Source organism: Neomonachus schauinslandi, chromosome 14 (assembly GCF_002201575.2).
Source record: "Neomonachus schauinslandi chromosome 14, ASM220157v2, whole genome shotgun sequence".
In the NCBI taxonomy this organism is placed as follows: Eukaryota; Metazoa; Chordata; class Mammalia; order Carnivora; family Phocidae; genus Neomonachus; species Neomonachus schauinslandi.
The window spans coordinates 14,222,663-14,249,365 of NC_058416.1; the positions used below are offsets into that span (position 1 = coordinate 14,222,663).

A 26,703-nucleotide genomic window follows, 5' to 3' on the forward strand; every position below is an offset into this window, starting at 1 on the left:
TTAGTTTTCTTATTTTCTTATTTTCTTAAGATACTTGTTAAGATTATCAATTCATTGTGACATTAAGATTATGTAACATTACATGACTTTAAGACTATAAAGTCATTCTGACAGAACGAAATAGCACGGAAAGAAGATACCTTCACAGATGATGCTGAATGGGAGATGGGACCCTTTAGCTTTTACTCCAAAATACAGTTAACCTTTTTGCTTTATCCTTAAGCCCATTTAAATTCCACAGAGTACAGATTCTGTGTAAGTCCTGGGAAGTCCTATCACAGATGATGAAAGCCTGTGGGGAAGGGCAGTGCAGATCAGAACTGCAGTGCTCCCAAAGATTCTATATGCTCCCCACGAGACTGCCCACATGTTATAATCTTTTCTCATAATCCATGTACCTAGAATGGATACAAATCCGTCATTGAGTGCTTACATTCAGTAATGCAGCAGGCACCAGCTGGGTGCTGACGATACCAAGATAATGGCAAATTCCTCAGCTTTGGAGGTTTAGACTCCTATGGAATGTGATTCACGTTCTTTCCTTCTTAAGGGTCATTATGCCTGTCTTATTCCCTCTACCGCAGTGCCTGGCACATTTTATGTAGTTAGTATATATCTGCCTAAAATCTAATTACCTTCTATTCAGTTCACATAAGTACTAATTGTTAAAAAGTATGTGTCTCTTAAATGGATTAATATCCTTTTTTTGTTACTGCATTAATACAAATGTAATCTTAAGAAATGTTAACAAGATATTTTTCTCATGTTACAATTTCTGTTGAGTTATTTTGTTATGTTTATTTTTTAATTTTTATTTATTTTTATTTTTTTTTACTTATTGAGTTATTTTAAAACATGCATTATTTCTTTAACTTTCTTTTATTTATTTATTTTTTAATTTTTTATTTATTTGACAGAGAGAGAAACAGCGAGAGAGGGAACACAAGCAGGGGGAGTGGGAGAGGGAGAAGCAGGCTTCCCGCAGAGCAGGGAGCCCGATGCAGGGCTCGATCCCAGGATCCTGGGATCATGACCTGAGCCGAAGGCAGACGCGCTTAACGACTGAGCCACCCAGGCGCCCCTCTTTTACATTTTTTAATGATAGTTGCTCTTAGTCTATAAGAGACCATTGACCTTTCATTAAAAATAAGAAAAAGCAGAGAAAACAAAAGTTTAAATTAGAATACTAGATTTACTCTCCAGTCTCATTCAGAGCTTTACGGACATAATGCACTCAATGGCTTTTTTTGTCTAATATGGCCAGAAGTGAAGGTTCTCCCAAACTATTTTAGTCATATGTCCTTCACTTGAAGGAATCTTACACTGTCCTGAACATCATTTCTTTTCCGTATTTTCTTTCTTTTTTATTATACATCAAATATATATATATACATATATATATATTGAATTGGTTATTAGAAAGCAGTATCTCAAAATATTAACAGTATTAGCTCTGGGTTATGGGTTTTCAACCAGTATAAATTATAGGATACCTTTCTCAAATTTTTTATAAATATTTTACAGTGAATATGAATTGTATAATCAGAAATAAAGTTGTATTAAGATAAATGCACGAAAAGATCATGTTTATAGAGTTATAGTATCAAGTGACCAGATGGATTCAGAAATCTGTGAATCAAATTATCAGGCTCTATGATTTATTTGGATTTGGGCATTTTGTGCCTCTCATACTCTCTTGGAATCATTTGAACATGGTCATTAATTATTATAATGAGTTAGATAGAACAAAAATTTGTATTAGGTTTTATTTGGGATAAGTGTTGATATTTATCTTTTTATACTACATACACTGTTGATGTAGATTTTTAAATCCATTTCATCAGTATTCTATATCATTGATGTCATGGTTTTATTTCAGAGTTTGCTCTTCACTAATAGAGATAAAATTTATTTGAGAAGTTGAAATATTGCTATAAGCAGAAATAGCATTTGTTTTTAAGTTTTCAAATGTTTCAGCTGCCCATGGCATGGTTTGTTGTCCTTTTAAACAGATTTTAATCCCCTTTGTTCTCGTGATGTGTGCTTTTGAAGCGGTTCAGCTAACTACCCAGTTATCATCAAAAAGGTAAGGTGAATGTTTAAGAAGCACTGGACTTGCCCATGTCTCTCCGGCAGTGAGAGTAGATATGTGATTGCTACGATGCTGTAGCAGAAGTTGTTTATTATAAAAATGAGAAAAAAAAGTTGTACCCTTAGAGCCAGAGTTCAGCCATCATTAGAGGGAATTAGTTGATTATCAGAGCCTCTCGCAGACAAATATGCTTTCTCAACAGTAAAATGTTATTAGAATATTATTCAAGCCAGTGAAGAGCTTCCCTAGAAAACAGTAAAACATAAATGTTAAATTATAGTTAATGATTTGTTTATTGTAGACATAACTGTGCTTACAAAACAGGAGGGATGTCATTCTGTATTGGGTTATTTCTTATGTATGAGACAAATGTGTTAACATTATTTCATTTTACATGGCTTTAAATTAACTGTTCTACATGTCAGTAATTTACATACCTTCTCAGTCCTATTTTCTACATATTTGACAAGTGGAATGGGAATTCTTCTTTCTAAGTTTTGAGGAATTTCTGGAGCAGTCAGTCTTAAGCAATCAAGACTCTGAAAGAGAAGCTAGCAACTCAACTATTTACTTTTTTGAACTAATAAAATTGCCTCATCAGCACAGAAGTGATCAGCGTCTCTGAAAGACACTTGAGATAAATACGAAGCTTCTTAGCAGTTCTGTTATTCTTGAATGAAACTGGCATATTCAGTGCTGAAAGAAATAACTAATATTAGCATAAATTTGCATACTTTGATGAGTTTAAGCTAGAACTGGGTTTAGCATATTATTATGCATATGCCATAATAACAATTATAATTTTAAAAGGTTTTCTTCCACTATTTAAAAATAGTAGAAATTTCTTTCTAGTTTAACTATTTAGTATTTTTGCAGGATATTTACATAAATTTAACAGTGAAAACATTTATACCTTGTCAGCATCACATAAAAAATAGTTACTTAGATGCAATAAAAAACTCGTAAATGACATGTACTTTCTTGCATCTCCGTTAGCAGATACATTTCTTTTAGCAGGGATTTTAAGGTTTAACTAAGAAGAACTGGTAACACATGGAATGAGAAGTAGAGGTGTGTGTGTTTGTGTGTGTGTGTTAACTGTGTCCTGACACATGGAACGAGAAGTAGAGGTGTGTGTGTGTGTGTGTGTTAACTGTGTCCTGAGAGCCGCACAAGGAAAAACTAAACATCAAAGTAGAGAACTGAGGCAAAGGGGACTAAGACATCATAAATGTCTTCTCTTGGGACTTCTAAACCTTTACAAATTACTTGCAATGTCACAGTGACCCCTCAAATTTAATATGTCACATCCTGAACCTGGTAATTCCCTTTCTTGCTATTGACAACCAGCTCATCTTGTTTTCTTTATCTAATTCATCACACACGCCTAAGTCCATCCTTCCCACCTTGACACTTGCTAAGTATCACTGATAGCATCTCTCCTTTTTATCCTCATTTTCAATCTCAGTATTTATATTGATAAACATTTTCTGACAACACAATTTTTGGAAGCCTAGGGGTTAAGGTGGAGGTGGCATTTATACTAATGACCGACTTGTTAGATCCATAATGCCAAGGATGAGTTCAGTATAACAGACCGGGGAATGATTCTAACTGCTTTTCTTTCAACTCATTGCTTAAGTTAGTATTTAAAAAGGTGAAGTAGAAAAGCTGTGTTCACATTATTTTATTTTGCATGACTTTAAAATTAACTTTTCTAAATATCAACAATTTATCTAGTTCTTCAACCTTGATAACTAGCTTCATCTCAAAGACTTGTGTATTTTGCATAGAGATCACTACAAGGAAGTATCTGGGCATGAAGATTACTTAGTGATTGAACCATTAAGAATGCTTTTGAAACTGGGGTGCCTGGGTGGCTCAGTCGGTTAAGCATCTGCCTTCGGCTTAGGTCATGATCTTGGGGTCCTGAGATCCAGCCCCGCGTCGGGGTTCTGAGATTGAGCCCTGTGTCGGGCTCCCTGCTCAGTGGGGAGCCTGCTTCTCCCTCTCCCTCTGCTCCCCCCCCCACTTATTTTCTCTCTCTCTCTCAAATAAATAAATAAAATCTTTAAAAAAAGCTTTTAAAAAAAAAGATGCCTTTGGTTGTAAATAATGAAAATCTAATAGTAGCTGAGAGAAATAGGGAATTATGTGTCTCGTGTAACTTGGAGTCTAGAGGTTGGCAGTGCAAAGCTGGTGTGATGTCATCAGCAACCCTGCCTTTTTGCCCTCCCTTTCTTAGGGTTTGGCCTTTCTCTTCATACCTCCATGCATCAAATCTGCCATCCAGATAGGAAGAAGGACCATTAGGGGAAGAGACAAAAAGATACGTCGTCAGATTTCCCCTCCCATCAGGGAAACAGTTTCTTTCCCAAATGCCCCATCCAACAGATTTCAGATTATGTCTGAATGAGCAGAACTCTAATGAGCACAAGTTCCTTCTAACCTGGAAGGTGACTAGAGAGCAAGAAGTTGTGGATTGGAATGGGTATAGGAAACTGACAACCCAAAGTGCCTGTCACAGTTGAGGAAGACATTTTGAAGTTAATCCATTTCACAGCATGAGATAACATGGAGCTTCCTCACCTCTAGAATGCAACAAAGCATAAGAGACTATGGGACAGCAGCTGAGAAAGAGAAGCAAGTTTTAGTGTTACGGAACCTGGACTGGATCGCCCGACAAAAAGAACCAAGTGGCCCTCGGAGATCTTGGAGGATAGGAGGTTTATTTAACGCCGGTGGGCTCAGAGGAGAGTGATCTCCAAAAGTCTGAGCCTCAAGCACAAACAAAGGGGGCAATTTATACACTTCTACTTCCTCACACTTGGCACTTTTGGCACGTGCACGAAGCAGGGCAGGGAGAAGAACCTGGAAGAGCCCTGGGGCAAGGACTGGGACTCTCGCTGGCTCGGTCGGCCATCTTAGAACACAGATTTTCCTTATCATTAGGATTACAGAAGTGTTTGACAACCAACCAAATGACGAGACCTAAAAGGGATAATTTTCTGTTCTATATTTGATTACATACTCAACTATACAAGCAAGCCATGGATAAACAATAGTGATTGAAAAAAGAATTTGGGGAGGTCAAATTGTCAGCAGTGTGATCCAGCAACCAAAAAACTAGTTTCTCATGCCCTGTACTAACTGAAATGAATATAAGATATTTTGACACTGTCATTTTAAATATACTATTTTGTCCTACTAGACGTTTTGATCTTCGGAATGGTATGCCCCCATATTTAGGAATTCAAATTTGAATCAGAATTATACCTATATTGAGGCGCCTGGGTGGCTCAGTCGTTAAGCGTCTGCCTTTGGCTCAGGTCCTGAGATTGAGCCCCACGTCGGGCTCCCTGCTCAGCGGGAAGCCTGCTTCTCCCTCTCCTACTCCCCCTGCTTGTTTTCCCTCTCTTGCTATCTCTCTGTCAAATAAATAAGTAAAATCTTTAAAAAAAAAAGAATTATACCTATATTAAATCACTTTTATTGCAAGAGCATTTTCCAGGGGAAACTATATTAAGCCAGCTTGATTTTTTAATTTATATGAAGTGAAACTAAATTACTTCCAAATATTTTAAAATTTCTTAACAAAGAAATTTGTGTTCGTTTATCTAATTTTTGTCTATCTTAAAGTCTATGAATTTTAGCTTGTTCTGGTGTGATTTCTTTTAATGGTTATTATCTCCAGCAGTTCTAACTAATTTACCTAGGTCAGAGTATAGATCTGGTTTTTGTCAAGAAAATTTGCTTCCTCCATCATTATTTTGTCACTTCCAGATTTTACCCTGGTGGTTTTAGCTTTCTATGGTGTTATTTGGTGTTGTTTAGAAACAATTTTGTAGGGGCGCCTGGGTGGCTCAGTCGTTTAAGTGTCTGCCTTCGGCCCAGGTCATGATCCCAGGGTCCTGGGATCGAGCCCCGCATCGCTTCTCCCTCTCCCACTCCCCCTGCTTGTGTTCCCTCTCTTGCTGTGTCTCTCTCTGTTAAATTAATAAATAAAATCTTAAAAAAAAAAAAAGAAACAATTTTGTAGTGTTCTATGGAACCAGAGGTAGAAGTTCAGTCAGTCTTGTGTCTAAAAAAAAATGTCACAATATGTAGTAGTAGCCATTTTCAATTTTATTTTATGCTGATTACTTCTACCATTCATTTAGCATATTATGTTTTGAGTTTCTATTACAAGCCAGCCACTGTTCTAGCTGCTGGTAATACAGTGGTGAATAGAGCTTACCATCTACTCATTGAGACAAATAAGAAATAAAATATTTGCCATAAAATGTCAGGTTGTGTTAAATGTCAGGAAGAAAAATAGATCGAAGAGGAGACATTTAAACAGAGACTGAAATAAACACAGAGTGAACCATGAAACTATATGAGAAAAGAGCACTTTTAGGTAGAGAGGGTGTGGAGCATACAAAGGGCATGAGGTGAGACCGGTGTAGAGTATTTGAAGAACAGCAGGAGGACCAGCCATAAGCAGAGTGTGCTAACAGAAAAATTGTAGGAAGGACGGTTGGAGAGATAGGTAGGGGCCAGATCATATGGGGCCATTTCGGCCATAGTTTGGACTTCTGAATTTTTCCTAGTTGAGGCAAGAAGCCATTGGAAGGTCTCAAAGTCTCCTTTGTCTGTTCTATGACTAATACCTTTAGGAGGACAAGAGTAAAAGCAGGAAGATGGTTAGAGCTGAATGACCTTAGTGGTTTGGTGGAAGTAATAAGAGGTAACATTCATTATCATTTGTATAAAAACCCAGTAGCATGCATTTATTTCTTGAATCAAGGAGTAGTCATGGGACAGTCTCATAGGATCTAGGTGCTCAGTAGCTTGAAAACAGGGATAAAATATCAAAACTAACCAGATTTTAATGGAAATATTGTTTCCAGAACAAGGAGAGTAATAATCCCATCCTACTTTCATAGTAATTTGATCACCATAAGTAGTAAACACTGTCACATTTATGCCTTCTTGTTTGACCAATATATATGAATAAGTAAGGGAAACAAAGGACACATTCAAGGGAAAATGGTAAGCATGCCAAAGGCTTCCAAGAGTAGATAGTGCCTTGGGGAGACAATGCACATCATGGCTAGGAGCACAGGCTCTGAGGCCAGACTTACTATGTTTAAATTCTGCCCTTGGGGAGCCTGGGTGTCTCAGTTGGTTAAACATCTGCCTTCAGCTTGGGTTGTGGTCCTGGACTCCTGAGATCGAGCCCTGCATCAGGCTCCCTGCTCAGCAGGAGTCTACTTCTCCCTCTGCCTCTGCTCTTCCCCGACTTGTGCTCTCTCTCTCTCAAAATAAATAAAATCTTAAAAAAAAAAGTCTGCCCTCTCACTAGCTGTGTGACCTTGGACAACTTCTTTGTTCCTCAGTCTTCACAGAATACTTCAAAATTTGCTCTGGAAAAGCTTTTTCCTTCTTGTTAATTGAGTGTTAGATCAGACGTCATATTCTCTGATGAACTTTTCTTACCCAACTGCCGTCCCCTCAAATTCCTAGCTAAAGTTAGGTAACTTTACCTAGGTAAAGGGAGAGCCAGAGCACACACCTGCAGGGGAAAGGGCAGAGGCAGAGGGGGAGGGAGAGAGAAACTTAAGCAGACTCCACACTGACCGTGGAGCCTGGTGCAAGGCTCCATTTCATGACCCTGAGATCACGACCTGAGCTGAACCCGAGAGTTGGATGCTTAACTGACTGTGCTACCCAGGTGCCCCATGATGAACTATTTCTTACTTTTCTATTTCACGCCCTGTTGTGGGCTCAATTATGTGCCCTCCCCTATCCCCACACCAACAAAGCATATGTCGAATGGGACTGTATTTGAGATAGGACCTTTAAAGAGATAATTAAGGTAAAATAAGGTAGGTCATGGTGGGCCCTAGTCCAATATATAAATGGTGTCCTTATAAGAAGAGGAGATTAGGACACAGACACACAGAGAGGAGAGACCATGTAAACACAAAGGGAGAACATGGCCATCTCCAAGCCAAGGAAAGAGCCTCAGAATGAGAACACCCTGCCAACACCTTGACCTCAGACTCAGCTTCCAAAACTATAAGAGAATACGTTGCTGTTTTTGAACCCCCCAGGCTGTGGTACTTTGTTATGACAGCCCAGGCAAACTAATACACATCCTATGAACTCTGAAAGGGCAGAGATTCTGTCTTTCACTGTGTCTTTAATTTTATCTAAAGTTTTTGTTACAAAGAGTGAAAAAGAAATCAGTATATATTAGGCACCTACCATATGCAGGCACTGTGTTAGATAATTTACATATATTATTTAATTTTCCCAACAGTGCTCTGAAGTAGGTATTACTCTGCCCATTCTATAGATAAGGAAACTGAGGCTGAGAAGATAGTAAGTACCCTAATCACGTGTGTCTTACTTCCAAAGGGTTGCAGAACATCATCTGTGCCCTACAATAAAATGTGGTTTTAGAAAAACATTTAAAAATATCAAACCAAACTTCAAAAAAGATATTTAAAAGTCTGTTGCATTTAAATTGCATTTCTTTTTTTTCATTTCCAGTTTTTATTTAAATTCTAGTTAGTCAACATACACTGTAATACTGATTTCAGGAATAGAATTTAGTGATTCATCACTTACAAACCCCTAGCGCTCATCACAACAAGTGCCCTCCTTAATACCCATCCCCCATATAGCCCATTCCCTGCCCACCTTCCCTCCACTGACCCTCAGTTTGTTCTCTTAAGAGTTTGTTCTCTGCCCTTTCCCCTGCAGTTTGCTCTCTCAGTTTGCCTCCCTCTCTTTCTTTCCCCCTGTTCCCCTATGTTCATTTGTTTTGTTTCTTAAATTTCACATATGAGTGTAATCATATGGTATTTGTCTTTCTCTGACTGACTTGTTTTGCTTAGTGTAATACCCTCGAGTTCCATCCACATCATTGCAAATGGCAAGATTTCATTCTTTTTGATGGCTGAGTAATATCCCATTATATACACACCACATCTTCTTCAGCCATTCATCAGTCAGTGGACATTTAGGCTCTTTCCATAATTTGGCTATTTTTTTTTTAAGATTTTATTTATTTATTTGAGAGAGAGAGAATGAGAGAGAGCACATGAGAGGGGTTCGGGTCAGAAGGAGAAGCAGACTCCCTGCCAAGCAGGGAGCCTGATGCGGGACTTGATCCAGGGACTCCAGGATCATGACCTGAGCTGAAGGCAGTCGCTTAACCAACTGAGCCACCCAGGTGTCCTTGGCTTGGCTATTGTTGATAATCCTGCTATAAGCATCGGGTGCATGTGTCCCTTCGAATCAGTATTTTTGTATCCTTTGGGTAAATACCTAGTAGTACAATTGCTAGATCATAGGGTAGTTCTATTTTTCACTTTTTGAGGAACCTCTGTGTTGTTTTCCAGAGTGGCTGCACCAGTTTGCATTTCCATTAACAGTGTAAGAGGGTTCCTCTTTCTCTGCATCCTTGCCAACATCTGTTGTTTCCTGTGTTAATTTTAGCCATTCTGACAGGTGTGAGATGATATATCATTGTAGTTTTGATTTGTATTTCCCTGATGATGAGTGATGTTGAGCATCTTTTCATGTGTCTGTTAGCCATCTATATGTCTTCTTTGGAAAAATGGCTATCTATTCATGTCTTCTGCCTATTTCTTAACTAGATTATTTGTTTTTTGGGGTGTTGAGTTTGATAAGTTCTTTATAGATTTTGGATACTCTTTATCAGATATGTCATTTGCAAATATCTTCTCCCATTCTGAAGGCTGCCTTTTAGTTTTGTTGATTGTTTCCTTCACTGTGCAGAAGCTTTTTATCTTTTTTTTTTTCCTTTCTTTTTTTAGAGAGGGAGAGAGAGAAAGAGAAGGAGAGAGGGGGTGAGGGGCACAGGAGAGGGAGAGAGAGCATCTTAAGCAGGCTCCACACCCAGTGCAGAGCCCGACGAGGGGCTTGATCTCACAACCCTGAGATCATGACCTGAGCTGAAATCAAGAGTCAGATGCTCAACCAACTGAGCCACTCAGGTATCCCAAGAAGTTTTTTATCTTGAAGACCCAGTAGTTCATTTTTGCTTTTGTTTCCCTTGCCTCTGGTGATATGTCTAGTAAGAAGTTGCTATGGCCAGGGTCAAATCCTATGCTGTCCTCTAGGATTTTGATGGTTTCCTGTCTCATATTTAGGTCTTTCATCTGTTTTGAATTTACTTTTGTGTATGGTGTAAGTAAGTGGTCCAGTTTCATTCTTCTGCTTGTTGCTGTCCAGTTTTCCCAACACTATTTGTTGAGGAGACTGTCTTTTTTCCATTGGATATTCTTTCCTGCTTTGTCGAAGATTAGTTGACCATATAGTTATGGGTCCATTTCTGAATTTTCTCTTCCATTCCATTGATCTATGTGTCTGTTTTTGTGCCAGCCAGTACCATACTGTCTTAATGCCTGCAACTTTGTAATATAGCTTGAAGTCTGGAATTGTGATGCTTCCGGCTTTGCTTTTCTTTTTCAAGGCTGCTTTGGTTGTTTAGGGTCTTTTGTAGTCCCATATAAATTTTAGGGTTGTTTGTTCTAGCTCTGTGAAAAATTATGGTGGTATTTTGATGGGGATTGCATTAAATATGTAGATTGCTTTGTATTTCTTTTTTTTTCTTCTTGTCTCAGAAGAACTAGAGCCATAGGGTAGAATTTTTGTTTCACTGATTTTGATTCAAAGAAGGAAAGCATTTTGTAGTAATTGGGGCTGTGTAAATTGGGGTGGATTCAGTAACTGGAACCATTAAAGCCCATGCTAGACAGAGCTTTCATTGGGATTGTTACTTTGAGAATTGGTGTTTTGTTCAGAAGGTTTACTCAATGACCATTGTGTTCTCCACAAACTCTTAGTTTAACACACTTATTATATGTCTGTTTTGTCAGACTTGTGAATGATACATAACACTTCAATTAGATATGGTAAGTCTGACTTGTGCTATATGTCTGTGTATGTGAACTATTGAGTTACATTTCTATATTTCAAACCTAGAGTTAGAAAAACAATTATGTCTAAAAGAGAAGTCAAGGATGATTTTAAAATAAGCATACTAACTTTAGACTAGTTGAAATGGAACTGTGTAATGCAATTCAATAATTGATCATATGAGTTTTCCCTGGAGGAACATTAAGTTTGTAAGTGAGATGAGAGAAACCTACAGCTTTCTTGCAGCTCTGTATTGTACATAAAAATTTTAAAATCTGGGAACACTTTTCATTGTTGTTTTCTGTTTGGACTTAAGAGAAAAGCACTAGATGACAAAAATGATTTACATTTTTTCCCCTTTTATTACCTAATTGCTGTGATACCTTAATGGGGGAGGGAAATTTGTCCATTTCTTATGCAAATAAAAAAGCTAAGATTCTGTATTACACATGAGCATTAAGTTCTTCATTGCCTTGTTAAGGAAATCAAGGAGGCATGCTGTGATTTTTTTTTTTTAATCTTGACCAAAATCTTACACCTTACATAAAAATTAACTCAAAATAGACCAGATTCAAACTTTTAGGAAAAGCATAAGAGAAAAATCTTTGAGATTTGGGCTAGGAAAGAGTTAGGCTTGACATTAAAACCATGATCTGTGTAAGGCAAAATTGATAAATTGGACTTCATCAAAATTAAAAACTCTTGCTCTACAAAAAAGAAGACCCTGTTAAGAGAATGAAAAGACAAGCTACATACTGGCAGAGAATATTTACAAACTATGTATCTGACCAAGGACTACTATCCAGACTATATAAAGAACTCTCAAAACTCAACAGTAAACACCAAACAATTTAATGAGAAAATGAGCAAAAGATCTGAGCATATATAGATGGCAGTTGAAGCTGTTCAACATCGTTAACGACTAAGGAAATGCATGTTAAAACCACAGTGAGGGGGCACCTGGGTGGCTCACTCGGTTAAGCGTCTGCCTTCAGCTCAGGTCATGATCCCAGGGTCCTGGGATTGAGCCCCGTATCGGGCTTCCTGCTCAGCAGGGAGCCTGCTTCTGCTTCTCCTTCTCCCTCTGCCTGCCACTCCCCCTGCTTGTGCTCTCTCACTCTCTCTGTCAAATAAATAAATAAAATCTTTAAAAAAAAAAAAAAACACAGTGAGGTATCATTATACAGCGATAAGGGTAGCTAAAAATAGAAAGTAGTGACACCAAATGCTGGTAAAGATGCAAAGAAACTGCTCTCATATATTGCAGATGGGAACATATATTGTATAACCACTCTGGAAAGAGTTTTAGTTTCTTATTTTTTTTAAAGGTTTTATTTATTTATTTATTTGTCAGAGAGAGTGAGCGAGAGCACAGTCAGGGGGAGCGGCAGGCAGAGGGAGAAGCAGGCTCCCCGCTGAGCAAGAAGCCCGATGTGGGACTCCTCTCAGGACCCCGGGATCAAGACCTGAGCCAAAGGCAGGCACTTAATGAACTGAGCCACCCAGGAGTCCCATGGAGTTTTAGTTTCTTATTAAACCAAACATGCAACTGCCATAAGATCCAACAATTACATCCTGTGGCATTTTTCCTAGAGAAATAAGAACTTATGTTTGCATAAAAAACTGTACTCGAGTGTTTATAGCAGCTTTATTTGTAATGTCTTTCAGTGTTTGAATGGTTAAGCAGACTGTGGTACATCCAGAAATGGAGTACTACTCAGCAGTTAAAAGGATCTAACTATTGATACATTACAATACCTTAGATGAATCGCAAAGGAATTATGCTGAGTGAAAAAATATAATCCCAGCAGGTTACAAAGTGTTATATAAATGATTCCACTTATATAACACTCTTGAAATGACAAAATTATAGAAATGGAGAACAAATTAGTGGTTTACAGGGATTAGAGATTAGGCAGGGGCTTGGTGCAGGGAGGATAGATAGATGTAGCTATAAAACAGTATCATGAGGGATCCTTGTAATGATGGAAACATTCTGTATCTTGACAGTGTCAGTGTGGATATCCTGGTTGTGATATTGAACTAGAGTTTTGTAAGATACTGCCTTGGGGGAAACTAGGCCAGGGGTACATGAGATCCCTCTATATTATTTCTTGTAATTGCATGTGATTATCTCAAAAAGTTTAATTAAAAATCATAATTCTGGGCACCTCAGTCGGTTAAGGTCCAACTCTTGACTTCAGCTCAGGTCATGATCTCAGGTTCATGAGATCAAGCCTTGCATCAGGCTCTGTGCTGAGCATGGAGCCTGCTTGGGCTTCTCTCTCTCCTTCTCCCTCTTCCCTTTCCTCCACCCCTTCCTCCTCTCCTTCTCTCTCTCTCCAAAATAAATAAATAAAAATCATAAATCACATCCCTTTCCTACCATTGAAACAAATATTCAAAATGTTAAATAGCATTTTTGAATTCCAGACTATACTGTGGGACAGTTGTCCATTATAATGTGAATAGAGCCCTTGTCTAAAGTAGTATTTTCAGAAGTAAAAATACTAATAGAGGATTATTTGATTATTCTCATTTTTATTTTAATGTGCTTTAAAAATGTGCCAGTTCTATTATGTGTAATCTTTCTTTTTTTTTTTCCAGCCTTTTTCTCATGGTTCTCATCATATCAGACATTATGGCTTTGGTAAGGCATTACTGGATATTCAGTATAAATAAGATTGAGAAGCTAAGTGCTGGTTTAATTTAATCAAGAGAAATCTGAATGCATTTCTGTGCATGAAATCTTTAGATATTAAGTTACAAGTGCTGGCATAATTTACACATATAAATTACTTTCTTTTTATAAATGACTTATGCAGGAAGGGTGTTCTTCTGAAGGTGTCAAAAGTCTTCTTGATTTATTTGCATCTGTCATTTTATGCCTAGTCTTCCATGGTGCATTGTGTCTGAAATGGGCCTTCCATAGGAAGTTCACAGAAAAAGCTAACTTTAGATTTAGGTAATACATCATTTTCCTACTTGAAATGTTGATTTCTCTAACCCTTTTCTAAGATTGAGAAAATGGAGGGAAGGAAGGAAGGAAAGAAGAAATAGAGCTTTTCAAGTGGGAAGATGTTACCAAGTTAATGACTCTTATAAGTGAGTTCTGAGTAAGGAGCATGCAGGTGGGCCTCTTGTATGTAGTGTATTAAGAAAAAGAACCTACTTTACACCTACGAATTCAGGGGGTTCTCAAAACTGCCCTCAGGTTTGATAATTCACGAGAAGGACAAAACTCACGGAAAACTATTATATTCACAGTTATGATTTATTGTAGGAAAGTATACAAATTAAAGTTATCCAAGGGAAGAGATTCAGAAGGCAGAGTCTAGGAAGGGTCTGGATGTGGAACTCTGGTCCTCTCCCTGTGGAGTCAGGACAGCATTACTGTTCCAGCATTGATGTGTGATGTTCATAGGGAGTACTGCCAATGAGGCTCACAAGAGCCTCGGTTGTTCAACGTTTTTATGAGGATCAATCACATTTTGTCCCCATGACTGACCTTTAATGTTCACTCCTTCTAGAGATGGTACCTGATAGCACATGGCCTGAAGCCCCCAATATAAATCACATTATTAGACTGTCCAGTGGCTAAGGCCCCAAGGCAAAATACTCCCATCAGGCATGGCATTCCATGGGCCTAGAAGTCACTCTAGGTAGCTGAAGGCAAAGGCCAGATTTCTCTTTGGGTAAAGCTAATTCTTCACTATATAACATCCTATGCTAGAACTGATTGGAGACACCAAGTAGTCTAACTTCCCAATCAGATTCCTAGTCACTTGATTTAGGTGAGAGCATTTTTGTGTTCTGTTGAACTGGATATCCATTATATATCTGAAATTGACCAAACATAATAATGCTAGAACAAATCAGCTTTCAGTTTTGCGCACAAAGAGCAAGATATGTTAACGGAAGGGAATTTAAATTCTCTGATTAATTTTGTAAAGAGTCAGATTGCTTTCTTTAGCTTACGAAGCCATTTGTGACCTAGCTTCTGCTTACTTGACCAGCATCATCTCCAACCTTGTTCTGTCCACACCTGCCTCCTCACCTGTACCTGCCGCGCTCCCCCTGGACTCTTCACATTTACATAGGTTTCTCCCTCTGTCAGAAACATACTTCTCCTCCGATCTCCTCAGACTCCTCTTTCACCTGACTCTTACTTTTTACTTAGATTTTTAGACTCTTTATTGGCACAGCCTTCCCTTATACTCCATCTGGGCTATGTTCCCCTTCCTTTGTGCTCCCATAATTGCCTGTCTTTTCCAATGATAACACTCATCTCTCTCTCTCCCTCTCTCTCTGTCTCTCTCTCTCTTACACACACACACACCTGATAATTTGATTGAATTATTCACTAGGTTATACAACTCCCAAAAGAGATTTTATCTCCAGGACCTAACACAGTGATTAGCACATAGTAGGCTGTCAGTAGATATTTCTTGATAAATAGATGATATGGCTTTTTTTCACTGAGGTCTTTGGTATTATTCGTGTCTTTTATTAAAATCAGTAGAGTCTGCAACTTTTGATCTCGGGGTCTTGAGTTCAAGCCCCACGTTGGGCTTAGAGCTTACTTAAAAAAATTAAGTTGGTTATCTTTATTTTTAGCTATTCATAAATGTCACTTTTGTGTTCATTTGATCGAATAGTAATGCTACGTCTGGCTTTTAGGCTATTGCTCATTTTAGTCCAAGCAGAAATTTCTATAAAGGACATATTCTTATAGATTCTAGTCAGATAGTGGTTATAAGAGGTCAGAAGTCTGAAACTGATAATCCTAAAATAAATTGTTTTTCATCTGAATGAAAATACCTTTGTTTTTAATGGAGCCATATTTTGTTTTATTTTACAGCATTTTTTCTTCTTAGTCAAGGATTATGGAAGCTGGCTTGATATTGGAACAAGGTGCAGTATATAATCACATTGAAATTCTTAAGAATACAGTGAAAAAATAATAACTTGACATCTTAGTAGAAGGTACCAATTTGATTTTTGAGGTAAACGTAGCAAGTAGCAATTATTTTAAGCTTCTGGATATGAGACATGTCTCTCCAAATTCTTAACATTAACACATTAGCAAATGTTTTCTTGGGATGATGTGGGGATAGATGCTAACTCTGGAGAGAACTATAGAACAGTGGGAAGGTGCAAGGGAAACTGTGAATCTGATCTGGGTTTTCAGAGTCTGTCCTCATAATCTGTCAGTCTCTTTAGAAAAATGATGCACTCAGTGGCAGTATGGATTTTGTGTCAATTTAAATTGTGTGTAATCCTTATCTGCCTCTTAAAATCTTTAATATGAGAACATTTAACATGTGAGACCTTACAACAGTGTTCTAGTATAACATGAACAAAAAGTCAGTTTTTTCTTTAATATGATTTGAATATGAATGATTGCCATAATCTGTTAAATTTCTTCTCTTTGAGAAATAAAGCAAAGTCAGTCCTTTTGCCTTTTTGTTTTCAAATGCATTCGGAGACAATACTTTTTTTTTAAAGACTTTATTTATTTATTTGACAGAGAGAGAGAGAGAGAGAGCAGGAACACAAGCAGGGGAAGTGGGAGGGGGAGAAGCAGGCCTCCTGCCGAGCAGGGAGCCCGACGCGGGGCTCGATCCCAGGACCCTGGGATCATGACCTGAGCCAAAGGCAGACATTTAACGACTGAGCCACCCAGGCGCCCCCGGAGACAATACATTTTTATAGACTGCTTTTTTTTCATTAGTCAATATTTATTTAGCACTTGTGTTGCTGGAAATTGCATAGGTTTGGGTGAGACTGTGTTAGACATTCTCTCCTCTGTTTCTACGTCTTGGCAGCTCACTTCTGGTCTTGCTTTCTTATTTATATACACGTTTGCCTCCCTGCCTCATCTGATTTGAATTTTCTTCATTCCATATGTGCCAGGCATGTAAAAGGTGTCCCTAGATCATTTTGCTTTCATTACTCTTAAGCTTGAATGCTTAGGGAGAGTTTTGATGTCTCTCTCTCTCTCCAGCCCTCTGATCCCAAAGTGTCCAGACAAGATAGTGGGTTAGAACATGGGCTTTAGACCAGAGCACCTGGGCTTGGACAACTTCAGCCACATTTTAGCTACGAGACCATCAGCAAGTGACTTAAACCCTCTCATCTCTCCCCTGTCTCGTGTAGTTGTCTGAATGGATGACTCCACGTGGAGCATTGAGCACAGTGCCCGCATCTAAGAAGTTTCAGTAAAGGCAGCTATTTAGTATTGATGTTATTCTGTGGTTCTATTTTTTATCCTTCAGAGTGTTTCCTGTGTTTGACATACATCTCCTTACTCTCTCTGACGTTTGATTAATTTTCTTTCATTTTAGACATACGCCAGAATTTTGTTTGGGACATATTCTCGTAAAATATAGTATTTTTGTGTGTGAGACTTTTTGGGGTTTTTTTGAGACTTTTTATTTTTAATTGTAAAATATAGAGAACAAAATTTACCATCTTAACTTCTTTTAAGTGTACATTTCAGCAACATTAAGTAAATTCACACTGTTGAGCAGTATCACCATTATCCATCTCCAGCACTGGGAGTTAGGGTGAGCTGAACTGTAAAAGGGAATGTGGGAACTTTTGGGGTGATGGAAATGTTCTCTGTCTTAACAGTGAGGATGGTTATGTGGTGTACCATGTGTTAATACTCATCTAACTGGACACTTAAAATAGTCCCATTTTCTTACATATAAATAATTCCTTAAAGATGACTCATAAGGAAAAACAGAAGAAAAACTAATAGAAGAAAAAATAACTATCTAAAAGTGAAATTAGTAGGATATAGTATAAGTATGCTCAGTTCTTCTCTTTCCTAGCAGGGACTTAATATATAATGTTTTAAATGGATGTATCAATAAATAGCAACATAAAGATACTAATTCATGGTAAGGAGGTAACTGCCAGAAGATCTAAAAAGAGAAGTGGCCAAAGCATTTGTCTTGAGAAGTAGGGAAGGAGGAATGAGAATTGTCGGTTTTCATCGTAAATCTTTCTCCAGTATTTTACGTTTTTAATACTGCGTGTTTGACTCTGATAAAAATTAAAGAGAAAGGAATAAATGAAATGGGAGGTCAAGAAGTAGAGTTTAAGTATAGACCACTTTTTCAAGCTTCGTTAGAAAGGAAAGGAGAAATGCAGGGCAGTAACCACATGGAATACCCTCACGTCTCTCTGAGATTTTATTGTCCTTTCATTTCACTCATGAGCGTGAAGAATGATATTATAGTTGGAAGGAGTGAATGTCCCTCAGTACATCAATTCTAATTACCCTCTGTCAAATCTGGAGTTCTGGAGCCAGTACTGGGGCCCAAATGGAGTAAGCTTGTTTAGAGTAGAGTAGAGGCAGAGACTTACCCACAAGGTCAGAGCAAAGCTGTGCATTGCAACACAGAGTCCACATGCCCAGCAGTTGGTTATTTGAGACAGGAGTCCTGAAAGACATGATGAAGGCAGTTCAGAGACCGGACAATCAGTTTGCATTAGGTAAAGGCAAAATAAGACAGAAGCTCGAACTTGAATAGGAGATCTAAGCTGTCAGTCAAAGGATTGCCCCCCCGCCGTCCCACCTCTGCCACAACTGACCAACCTTTGTGTTGTGCTGCAGTGTTTAAGGATCTTCCAGCACATTATTTCATGCGATCTTTATCACAATGTAAAGTAGATATTCTTCACAGTAGATATATTTAGTGTCTTCATTTTAGAGATGAGAACACTGTGGCCCATTTTAGAGATGAGGAGAGTGTGACTCGCCTGTGTCACAGACTGGTGAATGATGGAGCAGGCGCGGAGGGCAGCGCTTCAGTAGCCAAGGCTGTAGAATCCCCACTGCCCCTCACTGCCTCTACGACAGGGAATTTCCCGAAGTCTTTGTTTTGTGACTCTCATAAATCTTTTTTAAAAGTGGCTTTGTGTCTGATCCTGTGTGTGATTGTTGCAAAGGAACCATTCACTGCAGAGTTTTGATAACATACGTTTTGGATTTGAAGGAGAAAGAAATATTGATTAGGAGGGTATGAGCCAGAAGTAGATTGTGTCCTTTGATGCACAAAAGTTTTAAATTTTTATGTTGTCCAGTTTATCTATTTTTATTTGTGTTACCTGTGCTTGCTTGATCCTTTTTAAAAGAGGCTTTGAGCCATTGCAAAACTTGTATTTAACATCTAGCATGACATTCTTCCTGGCACTTGCGTGGTACCTCCAGGCCTATTTCTTGCATTCCTTTACACAACCATCATGGGAATAAAGTGTTCATCAGAGCACAAAATAATTGCAGAACGAGAGACTATAGATGCATAAGACAAACATTGAGCATCATTCAAACCAAGGGAAACAGGATGGTGCATCAGCCCTCGCGGGTCGAGAATGTGTTGATGACCCCCGCTCTGCAGTACTAACCATCAGAAAAGGATGTTAACTCCATGTTTCAGTACTATAATTTATTGATGATACTTATTAAAATATGATATAATTGATTCATGCTATGCAGTGTAAAAACTATGCTGTAGAAATATTTTGTGGTAATGGTTCTTTTTGTAATGGGAGCTGCCCTCCACACACAGTGACAAGTGCAGGTTTACCTGGAACGGTCCTGGATTATGTCTGTTGTCCTGGTGCACTCCGTCACTCTGACAAAATCCAGAAGGGACAGCAAGGTGATAAAGGCACAGCCAGTTAGTAAGTTAGGTTAAACCACAGTTCATCTCAGTCTCAGTGCTTTGTCCTCACAGATCTAACTCCTGTCAGTGAAATGGGGTGCTTGTTCTGAGAGACTTCTTGAAGGCGGGTGTAATAGGGGACTTCAGAGCTCGGGTTCTGTTCATCAGGCTGAAAGCAATGAATGATCCTCCATAAATTCCCCACACAGTCTCCTGGTCATCCCTGCTGAAATACCTCCTTGCTCTGCTGTTTGTCTTCTTTGTCTCTTATTATAACATCCAAAAAATGCCCTCTTAACAAAGGAAGATGATTGCAGAGGGGAGGTGGGGGATGGAAGGGGTGGGGATGGGGAAACAAAATGAAAATCTGAGTTAGAAAAATTAGGCTTTCTAAATAGAATTGCCCAGATTGAGGCTGCAGGGGGACATTTTTGATTTGCTGCTGCTCCTGTCGAAAAGTTAGAATTCTAGAATCTTCTCTGGGTATCCTGTATAGCAGTGATGGCATGTACCGCCTTGGGGACCCATGTGGGACAGGTCTGATGGGCATGAGTGGTGCATGCATCTTCATCAGCATCTAATTTATTGCCAGGAAAAGGCTTGGATAATGTCTGGAAAATATGCTTCAAGATTCAAAGCTAAAACACCATATAATAGGGTTCACGTTATCAAAACTTCATTATTGGGGCGCCTGGGTGGCTCAGTCGTTGAGCGTCTGCCTTCGGCTCAGGTCAGGATCCCAGGGTCCTGGGATCGAGCCCCGCATTGGGCTCCCTGCTCTGCGGGAGGCCTGCTTCTCCCTCTCCCCCTCCCCCTGCTTGTGTTCCCCCTCTCTCTGTGTCTCTGTCAAATAAACAGATAAAATCTTAAAAAACAAAACAAAACAAAACTTCATTATTGTACTTTTTCCTGCATTCTGTTTGTGAGAATGTTGCTTTTAAGTTTTGGGTTTCTAATTATTCCTGTGTGAATGTATATATGAAAAGCTGAGATGTTTCTTGTCATGTTGCAGATATTACTAAATTTATTGGCAGAGTTTCCTTAATGGGATCCAGAGTTATTTGAATTGTGCTCCTGCAGTGGTTTCCCTTTGTGACAAATTTTATTTCTAAACTCCTTTTTATTAGTAATATAGTTAATAACTTCAGCCATAACATGCCTATTATATACAGGAATGGAATGTTGTCCTTTTGTCCTTACTACTTGATTGCTTTATGAATACAGAAATGGTGAGAATGTGTCCCAGAATTCTAGAGAGGAGTGGGAGCTCACCAACCCCATGAATGTGGTCTGCACGTATCTGTAATGGTCATAGTGTCATCATGGTGATTGCAGTGGGTTTTCAAAATAGGTTTGAGAGATTCCTCAGCTGTTCGTTTCAGGTTAACAAATAAGTAATAGGGGCGCCTGGGTGGCTCAGTTGTTAAGCGTCTGCCTTCGGCTCAGGTCATGATCCCAGGGTCCTGGGATCGAGCCCCGCATCGGGCTCCTTGCTCAGCAGGAAGCCTTCTTCTCCCTCTCCCACTCCCCCTGCTTGTGTTCCCTCTCTCGCTGTGTCTCTCTCTGTCAAATAAACAAATAAAATGTTTAAAAAACAAAACAAAACAAAACAAACAAATAAGTAATAGTTTGTTTAAAAATGAAGAGTGTATTATTAGGGCATGAGACAGTATTTATGGGTGTAGTCCAGTATGTTTAAAAATGCATCTTCAGAGCAGATTTTAGCAGAATTAAATTGAGACTCTTAAAGGAATAGACTGCGGTCAGTGTAGGCAGCTGCGCCTGTGGCTGTGAGCTCAGTGGTTCTCTGGAGAACCTTGTGGCATCAGGTATTCTTTTAACAGCCGTGTGAAGAATATCCTGCCCAGGCCATAAAACCGAGTTGGGCTGACAGAGCTACAATTTAGTATTTTCTTCTTTTGATCTTTTACACTGTATCTTCATTCAGAGCGGGTCGTAAACTTCACAGAGTCCTGCCCTTTATATGGCATCCTGAAAGAAGTGCATTTCTTAAACTAGAGAAAAAAATCCCTTTGAGGTAATCTTCATAACTATAAAAACATATTTAAATTTATGTTCTAAATGTATTTGGTATGAGGTGAATAGAGTCGGCACCATCAGTTTGATTGGTTTGATTTGATAGTGGTGTTCATTTGGCCATTGTTTCCTACGTGCACTATTGTTATACCTTATTAAAATACAAATGACAACTAAAGTATCATTTCTCTCTAGATATAATGATAACTTCTCATTATGTTCAATACTATCTTAATATCCTCCTAAATGTAATTAATAAGTGCCATAAATGCTTTTACTCTTATAATGAATACTAAGCTTTATTAAAATCAGTGATTCTCGGTATGCCTGAGTGGCTCAGTTGGTTAAGCAGCTGCTTTCAGCTCAGGTCATGATCCCAGGGTCCTGGGATTGAGTCCCTCGTGGGGCTCCCTGCTCAGCGGGGAGCCTGCTTCTCCCTCTCCCTCTGCCTGCCGCTCCCCTTGCTTGTGCTCTCTCTCTGACAAATAAAATCTTAAAAAAAAAAAAATCGATGATTCTCAAACTTTTTCTTCTCCAATGCATGTGACTGAGATGACCTACTTCTGTTGCCCATTACCCTGATTGAAAAGTACAGTTAGCCTTTCAGCACCCCTTGTACAGGCTGAACAGGCCCTCCTGGTGCCTCTGTATGCCCCTCCGCACAGAGACCTGGCCCTCTGCCATCACACATGTGCACCTTGAGAATACCTGATGTCAAAATAGTGAAGGGAAGAGTGGGAACAGCTAAACTCATTTCAAGTTGAAATTGGATGCTCCTTTAACTCTGCTTTGCTAAGATGATACCAAGACTTGATTGATGGAAAATACCACAAGCTGAATGGCTTATGGCTCCACTGCTTGAAGATGATGAGCTTCACAACTGTTTCCTACCAATAATGTTGGCTTAAATGAGCCCAAAGTTTGTGATTTCAGGCCACTGTAAAGAGATAAGTGATCTGTGAAATACCTTTTATAGATAGACTTCTACTAAATTTGAGGATAGCCACCTACCTACTGGTTTTATAAAACTTATTAAGAAATCAAGTCATATTTAATATTATTTATATTAAAGTAATTTAAAATGTTAAGAGTGTTTTAGGTAATTTAAAGTATTAAAAGTGGGGCGCCTGGGTGGCTCAGTTGGTTAAGCGACTGCTTTAGGCTCAGGTCATGATCCTGGAGTCCTAGGATCGAGTCCCGCATCGGGCTCCCTGCTCAGCAGGGGGTCTGCTTCTCCCTCTGACCCTCTTCCCTCTTGTGCTGTCTCTCATTCTCTCTCTCAAATAAATAAATAAAATCTTTAAAAATAAATAAATAAAAATAAAGTATTAAAAGTGATAAAAGGTCTAAAAGAGCAAAGTCTGGGAGACAGTAGCTTTGACTTGGAGATTAATGAAGAAATGTATCCTTCTACCTTTGTTTAGATGCCTTGACTATAAAACTTTTACTTCCCTGAATTTGAATTTGGGTAACGTGTGTGTGTGTGTGTGTGGTTGGTAGTTCTGTTAAAGTACTTCTAACTTTTGTCAAAGCATAGGATGGCCTGCTCTAGAATGTCAGAATACTTAAACCTGGGGACAGTGACCTTATATTGGTGACAAACACACAGGCCCTGCCAGTATCATTCAGATATTTTCATGACATATTACAGTTGTTGGAGAGATCTCAAAATACCATTTATGTTCATCACTACTTCTGTAACAAATTTGTTAAAAAGTAACATTTGGTATCTATTTCAAAATCATTGGTGGGATGCCTGGCTGGCTCAGTTGGAAGAGCAGGAGACTCTTGGTCTCAGGGTAGTGAGTTCGAGCCCCATGTTGGATGTAGAGATTACTAAAATAAATAAACTTGATGGGGCGCCTGGGTGGCTCAGTCGTTAAGCGTCTGCCTTCGGCTCAGGTCATGATCCCAAGGTTCTGGGATCGAGCCCTCCATCGGGCTCCCCGCTTGGCGGGAAGCCTGCTTCTCCCTCTCTCACTCCCCCTGCTTGTGTTCCCTCTCTAGCTGTGTCTCTCTCTGTCAAATAAATAAATAAAATTCTTAAAAATAAATAAATAAATAAACTTGAAAAAATCATTGGTATCTTTTGTAATTATGTGTATTTTATGTGTACATTTAGAAACATTATTTAGAGGGATCTTATGTTCCTTCCCACATATGTTCTCTCTTCCCGTAACATGTTTCTTTTTCTCCTTCTGTAGCATCAGCCAGTACGTGATTGTCATGTCTATGACCATCGTCCTGGTGTTTCTCAATGGCCTGGCACACCTGCTTACAACAAAGAAACTCGAACTCTGTGGCAAACCCAAAAGCCACCTCATATGATGTTACCGAAGCCATCATTCAACATCTGGATCCTGTTTCTCGTTCGCCTTTTAAACCAAACTCTTATCGAGGATTCAGTAAGAAAATGGATATCGATATACAGCATATTCTGCTCCTACAAAGAAAATTTTTTGTGGAATTCTGAATTTACAGGGTGTCTGGAATAAAGGAGCTTCCATTTTCTTTAGGTCTTGTACGTGTGAAATAGTGGTTCTATTGTGGAAAAGCATAGTAAACTTATTCCATTTGCATTTTCTTCCTGTAGCTGGCAGCTCTTCTCACTGATGTTTCAGAGCACCTGTAACAGTCTGGTCACCAACTCTGCAACTCCCCATACATGCAAAGGAGGATGTGCTCCCGTGGGGGCTCCTGATCAATCCAAAAGCAATGATGGCGAAACTCGGGAGGACATCACCAGGTGGCACCGTAAATATTTATCAACTCTCAGCACTGCTTTTGCAAGTAGTTCTAACTACTGAATCATAACACTAGAAAGACCATCAGGATCTGTTACTTCCTGAAGCTTCAGTGGAAACCAATGCTGCCAGGTGTTTGTCGTTTTCCTTCAGTGCACTCCAATACTGTCTTAGCGCTGTTTCCAGGGTGTTCATCGTGTATCAGCCAGGTGCGGGTTTGACCTTCACTCCTTTTTTTTTTTCATTTCTGGATTCCCATTGGAATTTCTGGAGATGGAAAGGTAGAAAATGCTTGGTATTTGTGTCTAGTTCAGGGGAAAATTTTTTAAAGGATAAATTTTTAATTGTAGACTTACTATCTATTACCCCCATACCTTTTATCATGTATTGTTTCAACAGAATTCTTGAAGTCAATGGTTAACTTTCTGACCATATCACAGAAATGATTGTTAACATTGCTTATCTTTCTGGTTGTAAGATTCTAGCCCAAAGGACTAGAGTCCTCTCATTTAATTTAAATTTCCATCTGTAAACTAATTCTAATGGACAAAATATTTTAAGAGTAATTTTTATTTGGATTTTTCATAAAGTGACCTTTATATATCACTGTAGAGTTGGCCTTTTGCCCACTGTGTGCCCGTCGGATTTTGGCTGATGCTAAGCTTTGCTGGTCTGAGTCTCATTTTAAAAAAACAATTGCTTTGAATTAAATTACAGCATTACTAACTCACATTAATGATGAAGAAGCCCTCTACAAATTACTATATTTTTCAAATTGGCAAGTGAGTGAACAAATACAATTTAGAAGATTCGAAAATCAGTTTGGCAAAATGTGCTTTCTTAATTTCTGCTTGTGATGAAGTGTGGTTATAATTTGTGTGTGATAGTACTTCATGATATACCAGTGACAGCACCATTGTCAGAAAAGAAAGATCGATGTCAGTATAAGACCACATGCATCAGTCTGTAATATAAAATTTCTGTCAACAACTAAGAAGCTGCTGTTAGCCGGCGATGATATTGGCAGATATAAAACCCATGAACTTTCACATTGTCTCAGAGGATTTTTAATCTGTTTTTAAACAAGTCAGAGAAAACTGACTTTATAAACACTTAACCATTTAACTCCTTTTATACCTATTTTTACCTTCCATCTTTTCCCAGATTTTCACACAGAGGGATTAATGAATATTTTATTATGGCATTGTAAAAGATGCTCAGTGCTTTACCTTTATTTTGTTCTTCGAAGCGCATCTTTTCCTAATATTGTTTTGAGTCAGTATGCGCTTATAAAACAGGACTATGTACTTGCAGCCACAGGCTGACCTTGCTACACTGTTTACTAGATGCCTCAGACTCGCTTGGAAACAGTTTGCTAGAGGGGCCTTTTCTGTTTTGCAGCTTGTCAAATATCTTAAAGTGTTTTGAAACATATTTTTATATTAGCAGAAAAAATAAATATGATTTAAATATATTTCTGTTTAAGGCATTCACTTTTTCATTCTAACTGTTAATACCAGATCTCCAAATCAAAACTTAAGACATTTGCTGGTTAACATTTGCTTAAGTTAGGAATTCCTGTAAGAATTAAAGGGTGCATATCAGATTGAGAAAATACTGAACAAAAAAGCCAGGGACCATGAATAAATCTTGGAGGATACTCCAAGGACTTCAGAAACTAACTGCAGTCTATCCATAATCAATCAGTGTTTTAGTTCTCTGTATTATTATATTTAATGTGCACTATTTAGAACATAAAATGCTTTTTTTATTTTGGGGGGAAATAATGTTATTAAATAGTAATATATTTTCATAATAATTCCCGTAAAATGACCTAACAATGATAGAGCTGGACTACATACCTAGATACCTATTCATCACTCACAATATTGTTTCTTACCAAAAACTCATTCCAATTTCAGCCAACTCACATATTAGGAGCATATATGTCCCCCATCCCCATCCCCATCCCCACCCCCTACTTTTATACACTTGTTGTAGTAGATTAAGGATTCCTTTGCTCCCCCACCTTTGATACGTACCTCTGCCATCAAAAATGTGATTTCTGATGGAGCTGGCCCAGGGGTGGGGGAAGAGTTATGGGGGCGGGGGGGGGGCTGTCTCCAGATAGAGGCAGTAGCTCTGCAAGGTTCCAGCTCTCCTGGGGAGGACCTGGGGAGCTCCTCTTAGATAAATCCTAGGCATCATCTGATCC

At 38.7% G+C, this 26,703-nt stretch overlaps 1 protein-coding gene across 1 annotated transcript in view; it reads left to right on the forward strand.

The window, feature by feature from the left end:
- Window positions 1-25,959, forward strand: part of PIGN (phosphatidylinositol glycan anchor biosynthesis class N) — a 93,245-nt gene extending 67,286 nt beyond the window's left edge. Inside the window, 4 exon segments of the mRNA XM_021686398.1 lie at window positions 2,013-2,086; window positions 13,637-13,679; window positions 15,891-15,943; window positions 23,949-25,959. Coding sequence (XP_021542073.1) covers window positions 2,013-2,086; window positions 13,637-13,679; window positions 15,891-15,943; window positions 23,949-24,072 — 294 coding nt within the window. The 3' untranslated portion in view covers window positions 24,073-25,959.
- The last annotated feature ends 744 nt before the right edge of the window (window positions 25,960-26,703 follow it).